The 22,353-nt window shown below is 39.6% G+C and overlaps 2 protein-coding genes across 6 annotated transcripts in view; one reads left to right on the plus strand and one right to left on the minus strand.

Annotated features, from left to right (window-relative positions):
* On the minus strand, window positions 1-13,783 carry POLR3F (RNA polymerase III subunit F). 2 transcript variants are annotated; one of them, XM_060122589.1, is made up of 10 exons: window positions 13,586-13,783; window positions 12,412-12,529; window positions 7,514-7,581; window positions 7,130-7,150; window positions 6,934-7,001; window positions 5,490-5,602; window positions 3,373-3,516; window positions 3,050-3,157; window positions 1,980-2,171; window positions 1-790 (listed from the first exon to the last, which is right to left on the minus strand). In XM_060122589.1, exons 1-10 carry the CDS (start codon window positions 13,645-13,647, stop codon window positions 713-715), a joined length of 972 nt encoding a protein of 323 aa, XP_059978572.1. In that variant the 5' UTR covers window positions 13,648-13,783; the 3' UTR covers window positions 1-712. The 2 variants fall into 2 exon arrangements, with proteins under 2 accessions (XP_059978572.1, XP_059978573.1); XM_060122590.1 differs by lacking the exon at window positions 7,130-7,150 and having other exon boundaries at window positions 13,586-13,781.
* DZANK1 (double zinc ribbon and ankyrin repeat domains 1) overlaps window positions 13,561-22,353 on the plus strand; it is a 74,704-nt gene continuing 65,911 nt past the window's right edge. For 3 of the 4 annotated variants that reach the window (XM_060122586.1, XM_060122587.1, XM_060122588.1), the window contains exons 1-3: window positions 14,023-14,314; window positions 16,217-16,333; window positions 19,585-19,738. In XM_060122586.1, coding sequence (XP_059978569.1) covers window positions 16,225-16,333; window positions 19,585-19,738 — 263 coding nt within the window. In that variant the 5' untranslated portion in view covers window positions 14,023-14,314; window positions 16,217-16,224. Of the gene's footprint in view, window positions 13,929-14,022; window positions 14,315-16,216; window positions 16,334-19,584; window positions 19,739-22,353 lie in introns of those variants that run through there. The other variant, XM_060122585.1, reaches the window with a different exon arrangement.

The following is a 22,353-nucleotide window of genomic DNA, read 5'->3' on the forward strand; positions in this document are numbered from 1 at the left end:
TGAAACTTGTAAGACTTTAACAAAGAAGAACCAGTGAAAATATTCCATTTAAGATGAGAGTAATTAATATTTATGCACTAAAAAGATATCCTTGACAACAGCGTCATTTGGGTTTGAGGTAAGTACAGAGGCATAATCCTCTGAAAGAATATTGTGGACATAAAAAGGCATCAACAGTGTGTAGAAAAGGGATGTTCCACTGTGTCCCCCCCTCATGCCCCAAGTTTGCGTTCTCCCCTGCTATTCCTGCCTTCTTTTTCATTTCTTCTCAATGAAACTGCTGAGAAAACAGAAATGGTGACACTGGGTCATATATAAAAATTTCCCAATGAAGACCTTAATAAGTAACTTTAAAACAGGCATTTTAAAGCTCTAGCCGTTATCACAGTACTTGGTGAATATGAACATATTTGCTTCTTTTCCCGTGAATCATCAAAAGTCTTGAAAGCTTCAGAAGGTGGTCTTCCAGGAGTTCAAAGTATTTTACTTACGGAAGAATGGATTTCACTACTAACCTTACCTGTTTCATGTCCTGTTGCCTACTCTACCAATGTAAATTTAGTCTTCATAGATTAAAAAAATTTTTTTCGTAGCAGCAAGTTTTTATCTTGAGGTTTGCTTTCAAGGGAATTTGATGTGCCATCATGAATCAAATTATTTGTTCCCAAAGTAACTTCATTTGCAAAATGTCAGTAAAGTTCATAGCTCTCTATTAAAATTCGAGCCACTCTGTCATGTAAATACAGTTAGATGGTGAAATCTCACCACCTTCATGGCAGTCGTCAAAAACCTTTAAAAAAGAAAAAAGGTTATATTCAAACTGAAGTTTTAAAATTATTACATTATAGGTAATGTCTTAAATATCAACTACAACAAAATTCTAACAAAAAATCCAAGATCCAACCATTTATTTAAAGCAATATTAAAAACAAAACTTTCGAAGTGAAAGAGGTTAGGACTGTAAATAAGAACATACTGGAATAGGACCTGCTCTGTGATCATAGAGTGAGTGAGAGACCTTTCACTGTAGCACTAAGCCGACCATATCCACCTACCCACTGGGCAGAAGGCAGGTAACAAGAGTCCAGGAAGGGAGATATATACACACGAATGACTTAATCTTAACTAACCAAATGTTTCATGTTGAGCCACCTTCCTTTTTGTGAAGGGTGCTAAATAGAATTCCCAACAGGTTAGCCTTTTTTCTAGGAGTTGAAACCAGAGCATAGAGAGCTTAGGCATGTAGACAATAAAACACAGACTAACAGCCCAAGAATATAAATGCCACAAGGGCTGGCATGGTGCCCGCAGCACACAGGTGGCTTTCAGAGACTATCTGGGAACAAAAGAATGAAGAGTGTGGGGTGGGCCTCGAGGGAAAGCACATCACCTCTGGGTGTGAGTTCTGGTTGTTGTGTCTCAGCTGAATGCTTAGGTCGCCCTCAGCCTGAGTTCCCTCACACTTAAAGGGAAGTAACATCACTAGCTCCAAGGGACGTAAGGAGGATTAAATGAGACCACAGAAATCTTCAAGAACATGTCTGGCCCATAGTAGGTTCTCAACAAATCTCATTTCCCTCCCTACTGAGGTGAAATGATTAGCCCTCATCAAAAATCGTCCATCTGGGGACTTCCCTGGCAGTCCAGTGGTCAAGACTCCACGCTTCCACTGCAGGGGGTGCAGGTTCGACCCCTGGTCAGGGAACTAAGATCCCACATGCCGTGCAGTGCAGCCAAAAAGAAAAAAAATGTCCATTTTGGGGCCAAGAGCAGAAAACAAATTTCCTTAACATGGTTATTCTAAGAAAGAATACAAGGTGATGATTTGTTCGTTAAAGCTCTGTCATCAAGGTTACATGGAGGTTTCCACAGTTCTTGGTCAACCCTGAGTTTAAGAAAACTAGGGTGTGCTTGATATACACTATGTGGCATCTGCACTCGGTGGCAGTTAAGTGTAAAGGGAAGCCATTGTAACTCACCGGGCAGAGTCCGCAGGGGGCCCGGACCAATCCCGTGGGCGGGATGATCGGATTGACTGCCCTGTACAGTTTCATGTGTCCGTCCACACTGCCTACGGTGCCTTCTTTTGCAGCGATGATAGTCATCTCCACTTTCCCATCATAAATGAGTGTATTTAAGATGGTCTCAATGTCCTCCATGGACAACTCTACCTACAAAAGGGATACGTTAGAAAGGACCCAAAAAGGACAAGGAGACATCATTTTGGAGGGTGTTAAAAAACATAAAAGGCCACAATTCCTTGGTGAAATGAGGAAGGATTATGCTGGAGAGTAAATGGAGGCATAAAGAGGCTGAACAATGGCCGAAGTGAGCACAGACCCTCAAATGCCAGGGGCAGGGCTCTGAGCTCGCACTGAGCTTGACACTTGCTGATGTCTTCACCCTCCCAAGGAAAATCTAGACATCTTGTAACATTCTTTGGCAAGAATTTGATGGAGGTTTATAAAATGCTTGAGCAGAAAGGTATTTTAGACATCAAGTAGTCCAAATTCCTGTTTTTTTTTATGAAAGAGAGATCTGGAGCCCAGGAAATGAAAATTTGTCCAAGCAGCCACTTCAGCTTCTTCTCTGATGATGAAAAGTATCAAGCACAGTGTGTCTGTACAGATCTTCAGAGAATGTGCTGACAATGCCACTAACATCTCGTAAGTAGGAAAATACCAATAAACGACAACTGCTATGATGATGGATGTCTGGCACATATATGGAAACGTCCCCAAGAGAATCAAGAACTTGTCAGAACAGACTTTTGAATCTGGTAGTGAAATGCACTGCCAGGCCTCCACTCTGCTGCTCTGTAGCCCAAGCTCAGGTACATACAGTTCAGAAAGTGCCCGACGGCAATGACCGCCATTGCCTGACTGCCTTAGGACAGTACTTCCTCAAAGTGGGTTCTGCAGAATGTACATGGGTATCACCAGAAAAAAGGGTCTGGGTCAGCTGTGTTTGCAATACATTGTAAACTATATCCCTATGATGAAGAATAAGTTTTTAAAAATAAGATGAAAATTAGAAACCGAGTTCCAACCTTACTGATCCCCAATTCACAGATATACTTCCACACTTCATGTGATGAAGCAAATGAACTATTTCTTTGTATCATTGGATTCTGTTTGCTTTCTCGTGCTGTTTCTGCCTATAAGGGTAGAAACATAAATTTCAGGAAGAATTCTGGTGCCTTCTGAATACAATTCATAGTGAGAACAACAACACGACATATTTTGTTTAGTAAAAATGACCAATTTCAATGTTTTCAATTCCTGTAAGATATGATACACAAGATTAAACATTCCTTATGAAGAAACTTAAAAAAACTATACTTGGAGTGATGTTTCCTCAATTATGCCTCACCTTGGTTTGTAGGAATTTAAAACACTGTTGGTTAAGCACCTCTACAAATTCAGATTCAAAATCCTGGTCACTGTACCAGGCTCCACCGGTCACAGAGCGGTCTGGCTGCAGGTTATAGAGCATGTACACCTTCTTTTTTGAGGCCTAGGAAAAAACACGCACAGTAGATGGTTAGAGGTAACAAAATAGTCTTCCAAAACTAAGACTTAAAAACCCCCAAAGCTTCATATTTCAGAGCAGTTTGGGATTTACAGAATTATTGTGAAGATGGGACCTTGTGCTCAGCTTCCTCTAGTACTAACACCTGACATTACCAGAGTACATCTGTTATAGCTAATGAAACAATATTGATAGGTCAATATTAATTATAAAGTCTACACTTTATTCAGATTCCCTTCGTTTTTCCCTAATGTCCTTTTAATGGTCCAGGATCCTACCCAGAATACCATATTATTACAAATTTATTATACATGAGGCAGACTTTGGTTGTGACAGTTTCTCAGACTTTCCTTGTTATTGGTGAGTTTGCCATTTTTTAGAATTACTGGCAAAAAATTCTGTAGGAAGTCCCTTAATTGGGATTTGTCCGAGTAGACTGGAAAAAAGACCACAGAGGTAAAGTGCACTTCTCATCATGTCATATCAAGAGTACCTGATCATCACTAAATGATGATGGATTGTCATCAATATAACTTATCAGCCTTGACATTATAAATCCATCACCTGGTTTGAGGTAGTGTTTCTCAGTTTCTCCACTGTAAAGTTACCTTTTTGTCCTGACCTTTCCATATGTGGAAGGAAGCCACCACGCACAGTCCACACTTAAAGACTGGGAGTTCGCTCTACTTCCTTGAGGATGAAGAGTCTACACAAATTATTTGGAATTCTTCTGCATGAAGACTTCTCTATTCTCGCCCATGATTTATTTATTCAAACATTTATATTAGTATGTTCTCATGAATATTTATTTTATACTTTGGGTTACAATCTAATACTACTTTAGTCTGAAACTTTGAAAACATCATGCTAAGTGAAAGAAGCCAGACACTAAAGACCAGGGACTGTAGTTCCCTGGCAGTCCAGTGGTTAGGACTCGGTACTGTCACTGTCTTGGCCCAGGTTCAATCCCTGGTCAGGGAACTAAGATCCCACAAGCCACACGGCATGGCCCAAAAAACCCAAAACAAAACAAAACACAGCAACATTAAAAAGATATAATTTAAAAAATTAGAACAGTGTGGTGACTGCAGAACTCTGTGAATATACTAAAACCCACTGAATTAAATCTCAATAAAGCTGCTACTAAAAATTAAGATGTACAGCATGATTGGCAAAATGAAGCTAGGCATGGGTACATGGGGATTCATTTTGTTATTTTCTATACTTTTGTACATATTTGAAATTATCCAATAAAAATGTGGAAGAGAAATAATATTCTAAATGAGGGAGTGGTAGGACATAAATACCATTGATAAATAAAACCACTGATGACTATCAAATTTTTATTTGCTGAATTTTGTGTTCAAGCACACTTTAATCTAGGAGCACCCCAGCTCCTCTGATGCCTCAATCAGTGAAGTCAGCAATGTGTCTGCTGGAGCCAGCTCTGGATCCTGGAGCCCCTGGAGGATGTGACGGGGTGGCTGGCAAAAGGAGGAGGAGAAATCCCATGTGCTGGAACAGATGCTCCACCAGGGCCAGGGCAGAGAACTTTCTGTGACCTGCTCACCGATGTATTCCAAGCCCCCAGAACAGTGCCCAGCACACAGCAAATGCATGACAGGTATTTGTGGAATGGGTAATCTCATACACCAGGTTGAAATAAATTATCTTACATACCACAAAATCCAGGAAAAATGTTTGTGATCCCCCAAATTCTTTACTGAAGCGAGTAAGTAGTTTTAGATTTTTGAGTGGGTAAGACTCTAAGAGTTAACTGGCAGTGACACATCTAAAGCAGCATCTCCAAACCATCCGATATGAGCTAAAATTTAAAAAATCTTTTTTGACCAGTTGTTTTAAATCATGACATAGCTTAAAGAATAAAAACCTGAAATATACTTGGAGTAATATATGTACAGAGAACATCCAGGGGAAGAAAAGAGATGGTTACTCACTGCCACAGACTTAACAGCTTTAATTAGCTTTTTACTTTCCAGATTCTTTAGAATTTTGTTAATTTCTGTTAATGGCAAGTTGCTTTTGTATCGGATATCTCTGCTCCATATTCCTATAAGAAAGTAAAGTAAAATAAGTTGAACACTATAGGATATGTGTTTCTTTTCCCATTGCTTATATCTCATTATAAATCTAGCAAAATATGTATATATTCCTAGAGCATAGCTATAGGAAAAATGAATTAGAGGTAAGAGTCTCAGATAAAGTAACAAAAATATGCAAAACAATACATAAGTTATATGTTCTATTTTCTAACTGGAAATTTCTTGGAATGCCAGTGTGGCACCTTTTAAAAAACATATGAAAAGGACATTTTTGTAATGGAAGAAAAATCTTGAATGTCACTGAATTAACATATATTGCCTTTTCCATGCCCCCCTACATCCCAACCTCTTTTTTTCTTTAAATATCACTTTAGATTGTATATGTGAAAAACAACCTTAAGTTTGGGTCTGGGTTGGCTGCCACCCTTGATGAGAGCAAAAAACACTTTATGAGAGCATCTGTGTGCATGTATGTCCATTATTTATACAGCACTATATTTGGAAAATAGAAAGATTACAGTTCCCATAGTCACTAAAAGCCTGTGCAGAAAGCTATGATTTTTCTTTCAAAGAAGGAAATATGTGTTATATGTATAAAAGGAATTTATGTTAAAACATTTTGCTGTATTTTCTTCCCAACGTGAAGGCATAATAAGATAGGAAGATTTTTTTAAAATAGAGAATGACTTCTTCATATTTATTTTTAAAATTTTAATTTAACTTCCCAACACATACAAAAATTATATGACTTCAGATTACATCGTAATTGTTAAAGCTAATATCAATGACTCAAACAGATCTTAAATTGTAATAACAGCAATTTCCATAAAGTTCTTTAAGGGCAACAGGAGAGGAACTAAATAGCTCTTGAGGGAGCTACACCAGACACTGCCACACTGCACTAGGCGTCCCTTGGATTTTTGCAAAAACCAGAGAGATGTTATTATCCACCATTTACAGATCAGAGGAAGAAACGAAGCCTTCCAAAATTTAGCAAGTAAGGATTAAAAAAAAAACTCTTAAGTTTTAATTTATTTATTTTGAATAGATAATATATTCATATGGTCCACATTCAGAAGTCTCTTTCCATCCCTGCCCACAGCCATCTAGTTCCTATCTCCCTGAGGCAACAACAGTGTCACTCCTGGGTGTCCTTCAAATGTATGTACATTATATATTGTTATATACATATGTGTGTGTGTGTGTTATATTTTCTTTTCCTTTTAACAAACGGCAGCATACTGAACTGACTGATCTATATCCTGGGAAGCCAGGATCTCAGTCCCCACTATCTGGTCCTAGAGACAATGTTGTTTCTGCTGTTCCTCTACATGCTTACCTTTATTTCCTGCATCCTCTATGATTTGATATACTAGTTTTTCCTGGTTATCTGATCCTTTCATTTTACTGCAGGGAAATAAAGGAGAATTAAAAAGGCAAAGAGGTACAGGATAATCTAATAATCTACAAGACTACTGAAACGAATGAGCAGACAAGGTCATCACATTGACTTATTTACCAAAAGAAGGGCTTACCTTAAAAAGAATGAGACAGGGCTGTATGTACCAAATGAAAAGATGTCCAAGATATAGTAAGTGAAAAAAAACAAGTTGCAAAACAGTATGGATATCATGATCCCATTTTTGTTAAAATAAGAAAAAAAAAAGAGAGAGAGATTATATATAAATATATGGTATATAAATATATAATCATCTATATGTATTTATATATACCTATAAGAAAGGATATATGCCAAAATATTAACAGCAGCTATCTCTGGGAAATGGAACGCATATGGGAGGTGAGATGATACACGGGCCAGGTTTACATGATGCAATTCTGTACTGGCTTTTTTTCCCCAAACATATATTACTTTTATCATATTAAAATTTTCTTAAAATAAAAAATTAGGTGCTTACCCAGCATTCTGAGACTCCTTTATTCTATACAGAAGGCCTGTATTGCTCCTTAAGAGATCCAGCTGACCCTAAAGTTGTTTTTTTTAAAAAAGAAAATAACAGTGAATTATTTTGGAGATATATCAAATCCAATGACAAACATTAATGCATTCTTCAATATTTTACACGGACTAAAATAGCCTACCTCCCATAGTTGCCAGTTCTTCACTTGAGTACTTAAGTTTTTTCCTACATGTCACATGTGATGTACTTTTTAAAACTTAACTCTTTATCTCGCCAGTTCCCCAAATATTAATACCTAACAATTTTCTACATGTTAGATCCTGGCTTGGTTATATGATCAATGTGTAAAGAATTTTAAACAAGCAGCTTTAGAATAATAAATAAAAATCCATATTTAATTCAAATAAATTCAATAAATATATATAAATATAGTAAAATGTAATTTGTCTAAAAAAGTTCAAATAAAGGCTATTCATGCAAAAATATTCTATGATACAATGAGTAAATGAAATTTACAATGTTAATAGTAACATTTACTGACATGTGTGATTTCTGTAGTGTTACATGAAAATTAGGCAGAAAGGTCAACCAATGAATAAAAGGCCTGTAGCAGTTCTGTTTTTATACAAGTCACAAGTAAAACAAAGCATGTGTGTCACGCTCCTGCATTTCCTTGGGTCTGAACTTAGGAGAACCCAGATGGCTGTTACCACTGGGCTTCCAGCAGTTCAGGGAAGCACGGCTAAGAGAGGCCCCATTCCCACGAGTTAAGGCTGGGCAGACCCATGACTTGGAATTAGGTTGATATATGGATAAACAGCAATACTTTCCCTCCCTCCCTCAAACCACAAAGCCCAATTTGGAGGCTCCATTCAGTTGTTCATCTCAGCCTATGAACATTTACTGAACACTTGTACTGTGATATATGTTTGGGGGGGACAAACATGGATTCTGAAAGAGAATTACACAGCTGACTTCAATACCATCGGATTGGCATTAAGACAGAGCTAAGTAAAGGGTGGGACGGCCTCTCAGAGAAGCAGCTTTGGCCCAGCCTGGGGGGTCAGTGAGGATCCCTGGAGTCGATAGCAGAGATGAGTCTTGAGAATAATGAGGAGTCAGTCTGTGAGGAAAGGGAAAAAGGGCCTGCTAAGCAGGGAAGACAGCATGAGCAAAGGAACTGAGGCATGAAACAGCGTGATTTGCTAGGGAACCAAAAACCATCTGTTCCTTCTGAAAACTAACTTTTGAGTTGGAGGGGTGGAGGGAGTTGAGGTGGGTGCAGAAGGGAGGGGCTCAGTGTGGTAAACCCAGGAGTGTGGACTTGAATCTAGAGTTGAGAGAAGAGTTTTTGGTGGGAAAGTGACTTGGTCAAATCTGTATTTAAGACAGAGCAGGCTGGTTGCTCTGAGGCACATGGAGCCAGGAAAGCCCGTTAAGATGCACTGTAATAGTCCAAGTAAAAGCCAAGAGCCTGAAGACATGCAGGGGTAGTAGGAATGGAAACAGTGGAACAGATTTGAGAATTGTTTAAGAGGTAAAATCAGCAACACTCATGATTTATTAGTAATTACTCCCTTGCTTAAAATTCTTCAGTAGCTCTACCACTGCCTACAGGCTGTAGCCGACAGAACTGGCAATAGGTGGGGTTGCAGAGGTGGTGAAAGAGAGTGAGGTGCTGAGCATAATTTTCAGACAGAAAGAAACGGCTAAAAGGGAGGGTCCGAGAACAAAAACATTTTTAATTGCCACACTTCCCAGCATGCCTTGCTCTATCCATCCTGGAGTTGAAGACCTTCACAATGGTGAATTGACCAGAAAAAACCAACACTCGTTTTTTCCTTTGGCTAGAACAGTGTTCAGCAATCTGGTGCACTGCTTTTTTTTTGAACTGAAGTATAGTTGAGTTACAATATTATATAAGTTTCAGGTGTACAACATAGTGATCTCATATTTATAGATTATACTCCATTTAAAGTTATTATAAAATATTGATTATATTCCCTGTGCTGTACAATATATCCTTGTAGCCAATTTATTTTATACATAGTAGGTTGTACCTCTTAATCCCATACCCTTATCTTGCCCCTCCCTCTCCCCACTGGTAACCACTAGTTTGTTTTCTATATCTGTGAGTCTGTTTTGTTATATTCATTCCTTTGTTTACTTTTTAGATCCCACATATAAGTGATATCATATGTGTATTTGTCTTTCTCTGTCTGACTTACTTCACTTAGTATGATAATCTTTAGGTCCAACCATGTTGCTGCAAAGGGCATCATTTTGTTCTTATTTATGGCTGAGTAATATTCCATTGTATATATGTACATCTTCTTTATCCATTCATCTGTTGATGGACACTTAGGTTGCTTCCATATCTTGGTTATTGTAAATAATGCTGCTATGAACATTTGGGTGCATATATCTTTTTGAATTAGTATTTTCATTTTCTTTGGATATATACCCAGGAGTGGAATTGCTGGATCATATGGTAGCTCTATTTTTAGTATTTTGAGGAACCTCCATACTGTTTACCACAGTGGTGGCACCAATTTACATTCCCACCAACAGTGTACAAGGATTCCCTTTTCTCCACATCCTCACCAACATTTGTTGTTTGTGGTCTTTTTTATGATAGTCACTCTGACAGGTGTGAGTGATATCTCATTGTTGTTTTGATTTGCATTTCTCTAAAAATGTTGCTACAATTTATATCAGTGTTCTGCCTGTGTTTTCTTCCAGGAGTTTTACAGTTTCCAGTCTTACAGTTAAGTCTTTAATCCTTTTTGAGTTTATTTTTATATATGTGTGAGAAGAAGTCCTAATTTCATTTTTTACATGTAGCTCTCCATTTTTCCTAGCACCACTTGTTGAAGAGACTCTTTTCCCCATTGTATACTGTTGATTCCTTCATCTTCAATTAATTGACCGTAAGTGGATGGGTTTATTTCTGGGCTCTCTATTCTGTTCCATTGATCTATGTATCTCTTTTTGTGCCAGAACTATACCATTTTGATTACTGTGGCTTTGTAGTATAGTCTGAAGTAGGAAGCATGATACCTCCAGCTTTGTTCTTTTTCTCTCAAGATTGCTTTGGCTATTTGGGCTCTTTTGTGGCTACCCATACATTTTCATATTATTTATTTTAGTTCTGTGAAAAATGTCCTGGGTATTTTGATAAGGATCACATTAGATCTGTAGATTGCTTTGGATAATATGGACATTTAAACAATATTAATATAGTCTTTACTTTTTATTTATTTATTTTATGGCTGCACCACGTAGCATGCAGGATCTTAGATCCCCAATCAGGAACTGAACCCACGCCCCCTGAAGTGGAAGTGCGTATTCTTAACCACTGGACCACCAGGGAAGTCCCCATTTTAACAATATTAATTCCTCCAGTCCAAGAACATTGGATATCTTTCTATTTCTTTGTAGCACCTTCAATTTCCTTCATCAGTGTTTTATAATTTTCAAAGTTAGGTCTTTCACCTCCTTGGTTAAGTTTATTCCTAGGTATTTTATTCCTTTTGTGTGATTTTTAAACAAGATTGTTTTCTTGCTTCCTCTGATAGTTCATTATTAGTGTATAGAAAAGCAACAGATTTCTGTGTATTAATCTTGACCCTGCAACTTTACTGAATTCATTTATTAGTTCTAATAGTTTTTTGATTGAGATTTTAGGGTTTTCTATATATAGTATCATGTCATCTGCAAATAAGGACAGTTTTATTTCTTCCCTTCCCATTTGTATGCCTGGGCTCTGGCAGTGAAAGCACCAAGTCCTAACCACTGGACTGCCAGGGAATTCCCTTCTTCCTGATTTTAGAGGAAAGGCTTTCAGCTTTTCACCACTGAATATGATGTTAGCTATGGGTCTGTCATAAATGGCTTTTATTATGTTGAAATATGTTCCCTCTATACCAACTGTGCTAAGAGTTTTTATCATGAATGGATGTTGAATTTTGCCAAATGCTTTTTCTGTCTCAATTGAGAAGATCATGTGAATTTTATCCTTCCTTTTGTTACTGTGGTGTATTACACTGATTGATTTCTGCATATTGAACCATTTTTCCCTTCCTGTAATAAATCCCACTTGGTCATGGTATATGATCCTTTTTGCATACTGTTGAATTTGGTTTGCTAATATTTTGTTGAGAATTTCTACATGTATATTCATCGGAGACACTGGCCTCTAATTTTCTTTTTTTGGTAGCATCTTTGTCTAGTTTTGGTATCAGAGTAATGGGAGCCTCATAGAACGAATTTGGGAGTGTTTCCCTCTTCAATTTTTTCGAAGTGTTTGAGAAGGACTAGTATTTGCTCTTCTTTATATGTTTGCCAGAACTCCCCTGTGAAGCCATCCAGTCCAGGACTTTTGTTTGCTGGGAGTTTTTTGATTACTAATTCCATTTTACTACTAGTGACTGGACTGTTCAGATTGTCTATTTCTTCCTGATCATCACATGTTTATTCCTTAACTGTTTATTGTAGCTATAGTTGATTTTTCCATTTTTTGTCTTTTAATCTTCATACTAGCTTATTTAAGTGTTTGATCCAAAGCCTTTACTATGTATTTGCCTTTACTAGCAGTAAAAAGCAAACAGAAGGTGTGAATAGACTATGTCCATAGGTAGCTGTGTGCCATTATGTAGCTTAGTGACAATTAGGTTACTAAATATAACAGTTAAAATACAAGTATTTCATTTGTCTTGTAAAATGCATATTACTTCTTCTTTCCTTAATTCAGGCAGTCTGAGCTGTTCCCTGGTTTGGAGTCTTATCAGTCACAACCTAACACACTTTTGAGAATGGTTTCGTGACTACATAACAGGAAGTAATGACAATCACAACATTTAAGTAATTACATGAACTAGTTGGATTCACCTTACCATGGACAACAGTCTATTGATGGCCACTGCCCGCTGCTGGGCTTCTATATGCGGCATTTCATTCTGAATTACTTGGTCTGTGATTCCATGAGGGAACTGGTGACATAATTCTATAATCCTAGGAACAAAGGCATTAATGATATTCATGTTTCTACCTATCTCAAGAGGTGGTAGGGGAAAAAAATACAAGAAGAACAGTTTGGAATTGTGCCTTTTTTCACATCTGATAGATAATCTAGGTTTCTACAATGGTTCTGATTCAAAGCATATTAAAAATGAGGACGATGCTTTTGAAATACACGTTTACATTTTTATTCTATTTAAGAGAAGCATTTCTTTTCCTTATTCACATGAACTTTAAATTAGAACAAAAGTCAAATGAAAACACAGAAAGACATATTAAAGCTGAGGCTTCAGTTTTCTCAGACGGTACAAGTATGACAAAGGGAAGATACAGTGCCTTGGATAGCCATAAGTCTGTGAGCAGGAGGTAAATCAAACACTTCTGGTGGGAAGTCAAAATCTGTTATGACAATTCACCACAACTGGGACCTGCTTTTAGAATTATCTCTAAGAAACAAAAATAAACCCGAATTTTCATCTTGCCCTAGGATCATCATATGTGTTATTCATAATAGTTTTAAAAAGTTGGGGTCCTTTAAAACTATGTGGTAACCTAAAAATTGCAGTCCACGGTAGAATACATAAAATCGGCAGAGGCTTTGGGCGCCCTAAAATCTTCACTTATATACTGCACTAAAACCATCTGACTTGTGTTGCTTCATAACAGAAAACTGCACCCTAACTTCGGCTAAACGTTCTGCCACGGGAATTCCCTTATTGACAAGGGCGATCCAGGATCAGAACGTGTATCCACAAGTACTATGGGGAAAACGCCGAGTCTTCACTCTGAGCATGGATCACCTTAATGTGGTAAAGAAGCGCATCAGTAGAGCTTCCCGAACAGCACCAGGGAAAGGTCAGCTACACAATTTTGCAAACTGTCCGACTCGTTTCGAAATTAAGAGTTCTGTTTTCCGGGGATGGGAGGAGGGTTCCAACACCCGCGATCCCCTCCCTGCGCGTCCACTGAACTTGCGAGGGTCCCGGAGACGGGGTCCAGCGCCTCGCGGGGCCTCCCGAGCCGGGAAACAATTCTCACTCACTGATTTACCTGTTTTCGATTTCGACCGGATCCGCGTCGGGCGGCTGCACTTTCACCTTCACCTCGGCCATGAGGGCGCTGGTCCCGGTCCCTGGGGGAAGAGACGGTCCGGAAAGCCGGACAGCAAGTGGGGGAACCCTGGAACCTATGAAGACAGCGCCCGGCACATGGGCCTTCTTCCTCGTGTCGCAAGCGGTCCTTCTTTGCCAGTCGCCTTGAGGTGGCCAAGCCGCGCCTGCGCCGCTACAAATTCTTATTCTGGTTTTTCCAGAATGTCAGTGCCTGTCGGACGAACAAGCCTGGTTCCCCTATTCTGAGTTGGGACGCCACCTTGTAGCACTTTCCAACCTCTGTGAGGGCAAGTTCTCGGTCGCCTACGGTGAAGCCTGACGAAAGGAGCTCGAGTCGGGTACCAGTCTCCGGGCCAAGCGCAGGGGCGGGGCTAGTTGCTAGGAAGCCGGGTTCCTGCCAATCACCTGCCCGACTCTCAGGTGGCGGGGCGCGGCTCGCAGCGTCTTTGGTAACCCGGACCACTGTGAAGGAGAGGACGAAGGGCAGTGAGCGGTGGGCTGCCTGCGTGGGGGGCTGCGGAGGTACTCCGGGGTTCCCAATCGGGTCCCGGTGGCCGGAGGAGAAGGAGGAGGACGGCAGCCCTCACTCCTGCTGAGAGGTAGCGGACGTCCTTGGGTGCACCTGAAGGACGGGGACAAGGACCAGGCGCGGTTCCGGATGCGGGCGGTGAGGGAGCAGTCTGGATGGAGGGGTTGCGGGGTAGGGGATGCTGTTGACGCCACACTGACATTTGGGCCTAACGGATCGGTCTACTGATTGATCTTCTTCGCTCGGGGCCCACTGGCCTACCCACTGGCAGCCTTCCAAGGGCAGCTCCTAGTCGCCGCATGAATTATTCCCTCCCCAAATGTTTTTATTTTGAACTAGTTTTTAACTGTTTTTATTTTAACTGTCTCTCACTTAAATGAAAGTGTGAGGACGGGCAAGCTCCAGAGTCCATCCCTTCTGTAGGGGCCGTTGCTCCACTATCTATATCTGTATCTGCAATTTAAATTCTTAGCCTCCGACCTGGAACTGTCCAACCAGGCATTAAGTTCACTGCTTAAGTTTAGTTATCCCACCTTTGGGTTATATTCTGTGACAAACCTCAAACCACAGAGATGTTCAGGGCAACATTATTTATTTTAAATTTTTTTTTTTTTTTTGGTCGTGCCTCAGACTTGTGGGATCTTAGTTCCCCGACTGGGGATGGAACCTGGGCCCCCTGCAGTGAAAGCGTGGAGTCCTAACCACTAGACCGCCAGGGAATTCCCAGGGCAACGTTATTTAGAATAGCAAAACCCAAAACTAAAAAGAAACTAGTAAATGCCTAAGTGTCCAATCACAAATTGATAAATAAGATTATATAAGTACTTGGAAAATTGTAAATAATAGTGGAGGGTGCAAGAAGTACACTATAAAATTCGAGTTTTAATATAGATTTTAATTGAGTAAAACCTATGCATCCATTATCATTGAAATTTGAACAGACCATCGGAGATGTAAATGGTTGCTGTATTAAGGTGTGGGGTTTTTTTCCCCCTGAATCCTTTATGTATTAATAATTATGAGCCCCCCCCAAGAAAAAAATCCCTAAGGCCTCCATACTTGTACTTAATTATTTATAAATACAGTAGATGGAGTGGGAGACTTTTGTGTTTTTTTGCTCACTGTTTATATCCATGCTAGCTTTCTTCCGGCTGAGGCGTGATCCTCTGCCATCCTTCTAAAGTTTCTTTTGCAGCTTTCACGTGCAAGAACCAATTGGTGACAACTGCAGGGCTTTGAACCTGGAGCTCTCCCAAAGGAGTTGGCTCTAAATTAACATTTCATGCTACATACAGAGTTACTTCTGTTCCTCTTGTGTGCTGACTTGCCTGAAACCAAGAGAGGTGGCAGAAAAATGTGGTAATGATCCAGGGGTTGCTCAGGTCAGGTCATCAGTGATGGTCTCTGCTCTGATGAGTTCACTTAATTTGTCCATTTAAAAGAATTTTGTGCCCCCATCCCATACATTCATGCTTTTTCTCCCAAAGTGAGGTAAATATTTAGATAATCAAAACCCCACACCAGATCTCAACAGCAAAAATACAGCTGAAACAATAATTATTTCAATTAAAAATGATATTTGTGGGCTTCCCTGGTGGCGCAGTGGTTGAGAGTCTGCCTGCCGATGCAGGGAACACGGGTTCATGCCCTGGTCCGGGAAGATCCCACATGCCGCGGAGCGGCTGGGCCCATGAGCCATGGCCGCTGAGCCTGCGCATCCGGAGCCTGTGCTCCGCCACGGGAGAAGCCACAACAGTGAGAGGCCCGCATACCGCCAAAAAAAAAAAAAAAAAGATATTTGTATTAACACAACATTGTAAATCAACTATACTTCAATTTAAAAAAGACAAAAAAAAACCCCAAAGAACTGAGATGAGTCTCCCAAAAAATAAAAATGATATTTGTAGATAATGGATTAACAGTATTCTCTTTAGTTTTTACTGGTCTCACTGTATTTGAACGAGGTGCTTCTCTTCAGTGTTTGTGTTCAAATATAGGTGCCCATTGGAATTTATTTTCATCCACTGTTTTTAATGTAAGGAGGGGAAATGACGGCTGGTTCAGTGTGTGTCCCTCAAATCATTCCCCTGCGGGTGCCTCAGCCCGGAAAAGCCAACCATGAAATTGATAACAATACGCTTTTGGAAATGAAATCAGGTAAGAATCAAATATACTTGAAATCATTTAAAATAACGCTGCCATATTCTTTATATTCATCTGGTTGTTGATTTATCTCTTTACATGTTTTCTATAATCAGGATCTTGGGAAGTTTGTAAAACTTGCAAAATTTGAAACAATGGTAGTTTATAGAGTGGTATTTATATAGATTAAAACTCTTGCCAACCTTCCATTTGTGTGGGTAATAGTTGTAGCAATGCCTTGACTCACCTTAGCCAAGGGAGGATTTCCTGATGCTTCCCCAGACTTTCCCAGGATTCTCATTATTTTTCTGGGATTTCAGTTTGACCTGCTAACACAGGCTTCCCAGTCAGACAGGTTGGAGAGTGAATCCTGGCTTTGAGAACTTCTAGTGACCTTCAGTACATTGTTGTGCCTTTATAAGTCTCAGCTTCCTCACTGTAAGAGAGTGATAGTATTATCTACTGTTTACAGCCATTGTGAGGTTTAATGAATCGATATGTGATGTGAGGGGCACAGGGTCTGTCACATGGTAATGCCAAAAGAAATCTTAGCTATTTCTGCAGAAATAAAGCAGTGAATGCATTTCCTGTTAATGCCAGGAATACACACACACACACACACACATACACATATACATATATAATTAACATAAGGAGAAGGAAAAGTTTTATAGATAGAACATATGAACAAATACTTGTTTAAAACAGACTCTGACTTGCAGCCACATGGATGGACCTAGAGATTATCATATTACATGAAGTAAGTCAGACAGAGAAAGACAAATATCATATGATATCACTTATATGTGGAATCTAAAAAAAGTGATACAGATGAACTTATTTACAAAACAGAAATAGACACACAGACATAGAAAACAAACTTATGGTTACCAAAGGGGATAGCAGGAGCAGGGAGATAAATTAGGAGTTTGGGATTAACATATACATACTACTATATATAAAATACATAAACAAGAAGGAACTTCTGTATAGCACAGGGAACTATACTCAATATCTTGTAATAGTCTATAATGGAAATGAATCTGAAAAAGAAACAAACAGTATACATATGTATAACTGAATCACTTTGCTGTATATGTGAAACTAATACAACATCGTAAATAAATTATACTTCGATTTAAAAAAACAGACTCTGAGACTCCAGTTATGTATTTTAATAACTAATGTGCATACAACTATTTATCTGTATCGATGGTGTGACACCTGGGCTTCCTAGACTAAGAGTTCCAACTAAGAATATATTATGTTATACTGTATCTCCCTTTATCTTAAAAGCCAATATTATTTTCAAAAATTCTCAAACCAAAATACAAGTCTTAGTATATGTGCCCATAACCCTCAGGAGAAGTTGGGTGATTATTGACAAATGATGACAGGATATCCAAATTCTCTAATATTGAAAATGTCTAATAAATAAAAGATTCTACAATTCAATGACAAAAATAATAATAACCCAATAGTAAAATGGACAAAGGATGTGAAAGAACACTTTATAGGAAAGGAAATACAAATATCTTTTAAACATATGAGAATATGCTTCTACTCACCCCTTCACCAGCTTGCTGAGCAGACCTTTTCCCCTGCTTTTTTTTACTCCCTTGCATTTAATCACCACTTAACAGATTATATGTAATTTTTTGTTTGTTTACTGCTTGTGTGTTTTTCCCAAAACGGAAGCTCTATGACAGCGGGGACTTTGGTCGTTGGTGTATCCCCAGTGTCTGGAACAGTGTCTGGCATGTAATAGGTACTTGGTAAATATTTGTTGAATGAATGAGTGAATCTTACTCAAAATGTAAGAAATGTGAGTTAAAACTATGAGATACTTTTTTTAACCTAGGAAAATATAAAAGAAATATTGGCAAAAATAAAAGAAAAAATGGTCACACACAATATGGCTGAGATTGTGGGTAAACACGCACTTCCGTGCCTTGCTGATAGCAATGTGAATTGTTTCACTGTCTGTGGAGGGAAGTTTGGCACCGTTAACCAAAATTACAAGTGCCCGTAGCTTTTGACTCAACTGTACGAGTTCTACACATTTTACAGATGTACTTATAAAAAGAACTCTTTATAGGGTTATTCATTACAATGCTTGTAATAGCAAAAGAAAAAGAAAAAGAAAGAAAGAAAAGGAAAGAAGACAGTTTAGATGTTCATCTGTAGGGATTGGCTGTTTGCCAATGATACATCCATAGAAAGACAGAATACAGTACAGCCGTAATGAAGAATGGGGATGCTTTTATGTACCAATATAGGGCAATATCCAAGACAGATTGTTAAATGAAAAGAGAAATGTGTAGAACAGGGTATGATAAGCCACCATTTGTATATAAAGAGAGGGGGGAGCGCTTCTCTGGTGGTGCAGTGGTTGAGAGTCCGCCTGCCGATGCAGGGGACACGGGTTCGTGCCCCGGTCCGGGAGGATCCCACATGCCGCGGAGCGGCTGGGCCCGTGAGCCATGGCCGCTGGGCCTGCGCGTCCGGAGCCTGTGCTCCACGGCAGGAGAGGCCACAGCAGTGAGAGGCCCGCGTACAGCAAAAAAAAAAAAAAAGGGAGGGGGGAAAACTATGTACATATATGCTTGTATGGATGTAAACTATTTTTGGAAGGATAGCTGATATTATTGGTTGCCTTTGGGCAACTTATGTCAGGGGTGGGAGGGAGAGTTTTCATTGTATATCCTTTTCTGACCTTTTGAATCTTGGATCATATGTATTTTTTACCTTTACAAATGTTCTAAGAAATGTAGGAATCATTTACCTAGTCCAAATAAAATATAACAAAAGCATTTCTTAAGCAATGCTCCAAGAATGAAAAATTAGCTTCTGCTTTCTAAGTAGGCATTGCAGTTTTAAAATTCACCCCTGCTTGATTTGTATCATTGCTCTATTGGGGAGGCAAAATACCATAGTGGTTCAAGAGCATGGCCTATGGATCCAACCTCCCATAAGTCAAACCACAACTCTGCTGTTATTTAACAAGTTTCTTAACGTCTCTGGGACTCAGTTTTCTCATCTGTAATGTGGGTATAAAATAGGACCTATCGTAAGGTTGTACTGATAAAATTAGCTAATTCATGTAAAGCACAGTGCGTGGCACAAAGAACTCAATTATTGTTAGTTATTGTTATTCATTTCTACAGTACATTAAAAAAAACTCATTAAATAACTGACCCATAGGTGTTATTCAGGGACTTGCTACTTTAATGTTAATTCCAGATATCCTCTTTTGGGTTTTTCAGACACCCCAGATGTCAACATATATTATACCCTGGATGGCAGCAAACCTGAATTCCTAAAGAAAATTGGTTATGGTGAAAACACTACGTTGAAGTATATGAAGCCTATTACTCTGCCTGATGGAAAAATACAAGTTAAAGCTATCGCAGTGTCTAAGTAAGTTAAGAACATAATGATTAAGATAATTTGTATTTATTATGTTTTAATTTTATTAATTTCAATGAGAATCAGTTCTGGATTAGAAGTACACTAAAGAAAAAGTTATCTTAATTTCAGCACATATCTGTAACTTTTTTGTTTTGTTTGTCCTCTGTTGAGTTATACTGTAAAGTACACAAATCGTAAGGGTACAGCTCAGTGAAGGCTATGTATATTAATACTGTTTTTAGTTTGAAATCCACATTGGGATTTTGGGAAGGAAGAGCCTTTTCAGGGTTTGGGACCTCCAAAGAGATTCGCCTGGCTCTGAGGAGAATTCTGTTTTTAGTGAATGGTTCTTTTATTTCCCAGGACGTGCCTACGACCACTGTGGTTCTCTCTCTGATTTTGTATTCACTTTATTGGCCTTCAAAGCTACTGTCATTTCAGTTTGTTAAACATTAGCTACTTCACTCTTTTCTTTGTCCTTTCTTTCCTAGTCAATGATTTTTTTTTTCATTTTCAAATATAGAAACACCACTTAATTTGGTAAACTTCACTTTGGTAGAGAAGAAAACCCTCAAATGCTTTGCAGATTTGTGTGTCTGTGATAGAAGAATTATTTTGTGCAGCAAGACAGGTTTGGCCACATTTTTGGAAGACTTTTAAGCCCCAAACCAATACCTGGCTGGCCCAGTTAATTTAAACGAGACTCCAGGCTCCCCCTGCTAGCTGAACTACTGCGTGGCTTTTTGACAAGAGCTACAAGTTCTACACCAAAGATGATTGCTTAGGCATTAAAAAAAATTTTTTTAATAATAAAATAAAAATAAAACCAAACAAAACAACCTTCTTACACATTATTATTCTTTACTAAAGATTGGAATCTGTGTCTTTTCCCACTTGCCAAACCATTTCTATTGAAACAAGTCATCTCAATTGTTAAAAATGAATAAGCTAATTACTCTGGTGCCCAATGCTGCAAGGCAGCCCCTTTTTTTTTTTTTTTTTTTGTGGTACGCGGGCCTCTCACTGTTGTGGCCTCACCCATTGCGGAGCACAGGCTCCGGACGTGCAGGCTCAGTGGCCATGGCTCATGGGCCCAGCTGCTCCACGGCATGTGGCATCTTCCGGGACCGGGGCACGAACACGTGTTCCCGGCATCGGCAGGCAGACTCTCAACCACTGCGCCACCTGGGAAGCCCCAAGGCAGGCCCCTTTATAAGCTGCAGGTGGTCATAAAGTGAAGTAGTAGTTAATGACTATGTAGTTCAAAGGAGTTAATAAAGCTTCCAGAAGAGTCTTAAAAATAAGGGCGTTGTTAATGCCTCTCACCATCTTGCTCTGTGCCCACTAAGTGTCTGCTCTGAAAAACTGTTAGTATTTCAGATGCGCTCAGCTTAGGGAAAGTATCTATGCAAAAAATTTTTGAGTTTTCAAGGCAGAAAATTAGTGCTTCTGTCCATTTGCGATAAAATAGTTCTTGAAAGGAAATGAATAAGAGCTTTGCCATACATGTGCTTTCATGTCCCCATATGTATGTCTATGACTTTCACATCAGAGAATGGTCTGGTAAGGAACACAGGTGGGCAGGAGGGGCCAGGGACTCGGGAACATCTCAGCAAAGGGAGAGGGTTTCAGGTTTGATGGTCTGTGTATTGATGGTCTAATCCAGGGTCTGCAAACTTTCTGACATCTGCCTTGATTCTTTAAAATCCTCCTTTGTGGTCAAGAGCTTCCTGTCTCTGATATCATCATTTTGTAGTGTTCTGGCAATGAACTTGCATGGTTCTCCTTTTTCTGTCAATGACCTTATATGGTGGCCAAGAAAAATCAAGCCTGGCTGAGGTAAAAGCTGCTTCAACGGAAGGTAGGTAACCGGGGGAGTCAGAGTCCCCTGAGAACAACCATTTTTCTTCAGCAGAACCAAGAGGGACTTCCCCGTTTGGCAGCAATGATTAATAAAGTAAACGTATCCGCAGGCTACCAGGGCATCCCACAGGCATCCATCTACCGCCCCTGGACCTAAAACCTTGCGTTTGCGTGGATGACAGATCCAGCTGCCATCTCCAGAGGCAGCGACAAAGGCAAGAAGACGCTGCTCGGAGTGTGGGAAAGAGGATGGAGTTCGTTGACCTGCAGATCTGGATTTTAATCCCAGTTCTATTGCCTCCTCTTCGTGAGACCTTGGCTTAAGTTACGTGGCCTTTGGCATCTCAGTTTCTTCCTTTGTCACATGAGGTTAACAGGACGCCCTTGGAAGCCACTGTGAAGGGCAGAGGTGATCCACTTGGGATCAGGCAGGTGGCAGCTGTAGTGATTGTCTTTCAAATTCTTAACGAAGGGCTAACAGATTGCTGTCATGTGACCCACCTCAAAAGTCAGCCTCCTATTTGAAAAGTTCATGCCTGGGTGAATAAGCGGTTTCCATTCAACCCCTTCATGTTTCTAAACCAGAGGTTCTCAGTTGGGCATAATTTTGCTCCAAGGGGTCATTTAGCAACGTGGGGAAACATTTTGGTCGTCACGCTGGAAACGGGAGTGTGTTAGTGGCATCTGGTGGGTGGAGGCCAAAGGTGCCGCTGAGCATTTTACAGTGCACAGGACAGCCCCACAGCAGCGATTACCCAGCC

The sequence above is a fragment of the Lagenorhynchus albirostris genome, chromosome 15 (assembly GCF_949774975.1).
Source record: "Lagenorhynchus albirostris chromosome 15, mLagAlb1.1, whole genome shotgun sequence".
Taxonomy (NCBI): domain Eukaryota; kingdom Metazoa; phylum Chordata; class Mammalia; order Artiodactyla; family Delphinidae; genus Lagenorhynchus; species Lagenorhynchus albirostris.

Excerpts from the sequence above, each read along its gene's own strand:
- POLR3F (XM_060122589.1), bottom strand. The coding sequence starts at position 13,647 with ATGGCCGAGGTGAAGGTGAAAGTGCAGCCGCCCGACGCGGATCCGGTC. Across the intron at positions 3,517-5,489 it reads AAGCTGTTAAGTCTGTGGCA|GCCTCAAAAAAGAAGGTGTA; the intron begins GTGAGTAACCAT and ends GTTTTTTCCTAG. Across the intron at positions 3,158-3,372 it reads TTAAATTCCTACAAACCAAG|GCAGAAACAGCACGAGAAAG; the intron begins GTGAGGCATAAT and ends CTACCCTTATAG.